At 39.5% G+C, this 1,840-nt stretch overlaps 1 protein-coding gene across 1 annotated transcript in view; it reads left to right on the top strand.

Annotated features, from left to right (window-relative positions):
* The window catches only part of nup35 (nucleoporin 35), an 11,873-nt gene extending 10,054 nt beyond the window's left edge, over positions 1-1,819 (top strand). The window contains exons 7-8 of the mRNA XM_014031573.1: positions 818-946; positions 1,016-1,819. Coding sequence (XP_013887027.1) covers positions 818-946; positions 1,016-1,093 — 207 coding nt within the window. The 3' untranslated portion in view covers positions 1,094-1,819. The remainder of the gene's footprint in view (positions 1-817; positions 947-1,015) is intronic.
* Positions 1,820-1,840: the final 21 nt, after the last annotated feature.

Below are 1,840 nucleotides of genomic sequence, written 5' to 3'. Positions count from 1 at the left end.
GAGCAGCTTCTGGTTGTAAAAGTTTAAAAAGGCTTTATTTTCATTTGTACTTTATCAAATTTATTTTTGTATTTGTTCAAATAATAGTTATGGGCAGGTTACAATATAAAAATGTTTGTTATAATCATGTCTTGTGATTATTTGACAGGAGTTTTACTTTGCAACTGTAAGTGTATTTAATTTAGTTATAATGTAAATAAAATAAAAATTAAACCAAGATTTATAATAATTATCATTTTGATCTGTATGGTAATGTCTAACTGGTCCTCGTGTCTCTATGTGGAACAAACTGGGCCCTGACTGGTGTAAACTGACTGAGGACTCTGTGCAGTCATTGAACTGGATTATTTTATTTTATTTGTATGTGTGTTTAGTTTAAGCCATGACTTGTTRGAGAAGTTAAAAGATGAAGTAATTATTGTGTAATAATTGTGAACATGTAAATATAATTAGTCTGTTTGTAGTTGTGGGGACAGAGTTCAGTTCCACACCACAGTCAGTTACCTGTTCCCTCCAGTTGTTTAGAAGAAATAAATATATTTGACTTCACCTGGTAGCCTGTCAGCTTCTAACCTGAGCAACGTTAGGCCTTCAGAGCTGCTAACACCAGCTGCTGCAGAATGAGCAGTGGGCTGTAAGGTCCATGGAGCATCTCCACACATTTACCAACATCATCCCAACACAAACATGSTGGAAGTGTCTGTGAACCAGCTGTCAGTCCAACCAATCAGAGCCAGGARGCTCCTCCCACTCAGTGACTGCAGACCCTGACCCTACCTGCTGAGCTGTGTGTGACACTGACTGATGTGTGTTTCAGAGTGTGATGAGCAGCTGTGAGGCCGTGTCTCCTCCTCCTCTGTCCTCCTCCTCTGTCCTCCCCTCTCCTTGCTCTGCCATCAGGCCGCTCAGCACCTCCACCTACAGGAGCTCCAGCAGTGAATATGAGGTGACCTCATTGTTGTGTGTCGCTTCAGATGAAGCCTGCAAACAGCTGACTGAACGTGTGTGTCCTCAGGTGGTGGCAGACACACACACGCCCAGGAAGGACAACAGCTTGGTGTCTAAAGCCATGGAGTACATGTTTGGTTGGTGAGCCCACAGCTGAACCCTGCAGTGTCTGAGAACAGAGGACCTGCTGTCTGCTTTTACAACCAGTGTTTTTATTCTTTGTCTCTGAATAAAGTTGGTCTTTTCTTTAATTACCTGTTCCATGTTGTTTCCTCAGCAGCACACAGTGTTTCTGTTCTCACATGCARTAATGTAATACTGACATACTGTATTTTCACTTCCTCCCATTTCAACACAAACTCTTTAATCTGACAGATTTTTAACCTGAAAACCATGTTTGTTTTTATCACAGTTTAGATATTTAATGAGCTGCTGACTGATATGAAGTTAGTTTGTTTCTGGTTTCTGATGAACAGCCCTGACCTGCTGGACTGCTCCAGGCTGCTGAGCTCTGCTCCTTTGTCTTCTGGAAGCTGAGTTCAGTTTGAACTGGTTTTTAAGACCAGAACCACCAACCATCTGGTTCCATGAGGAGGTGACCTTTCAGCACATTACTCATGGAGGTCGGTGTTTTCACAACAAAAACAACAGAACTTGGTCCAAATCAAAACTACCCCAGGAAAACTGTTTTCTGTTTAAACCAGTAAATACATTATTTTATACAGGAAATATTTTTGTGTCTTTATAAAACAACCAAACCTAACTTTTTTCAAATTTAATCCAAAGATTTTAATGTTCTAAGATTTTAATCTTGTAAATGACTTTTTTTTCTTTTTCATTTTTGTAACGGTCAATAAAGATTATAATTGTATATTGGTTTGTTTTTCAACTC

This window comes from Austrofundulus limnaeus, unplaced genomic scaffold (assembly GCF_001266775.1).
Source record: "Austrofundulus limnaeus strain Quisiro unplaced genomic scaffold, Austrofundulus_limnaeus-1.0 Scaffold1272, whole genome shotgun sequence".
In the NCBI taxonomy this organism is placed as follows: domain Eukaryota; kingdom Metazoa; phylum Chordata; class Actinopteri; order Cyprinodontiformes; family Rivulidae; genus Austrofundulus; species Austrofundulus limnaeus.
The sequence above is the reverse complement of the archived record's forward strand: the minus strand, read 5'-3'. Positions and strand labels throughout refer to the sequence as shown.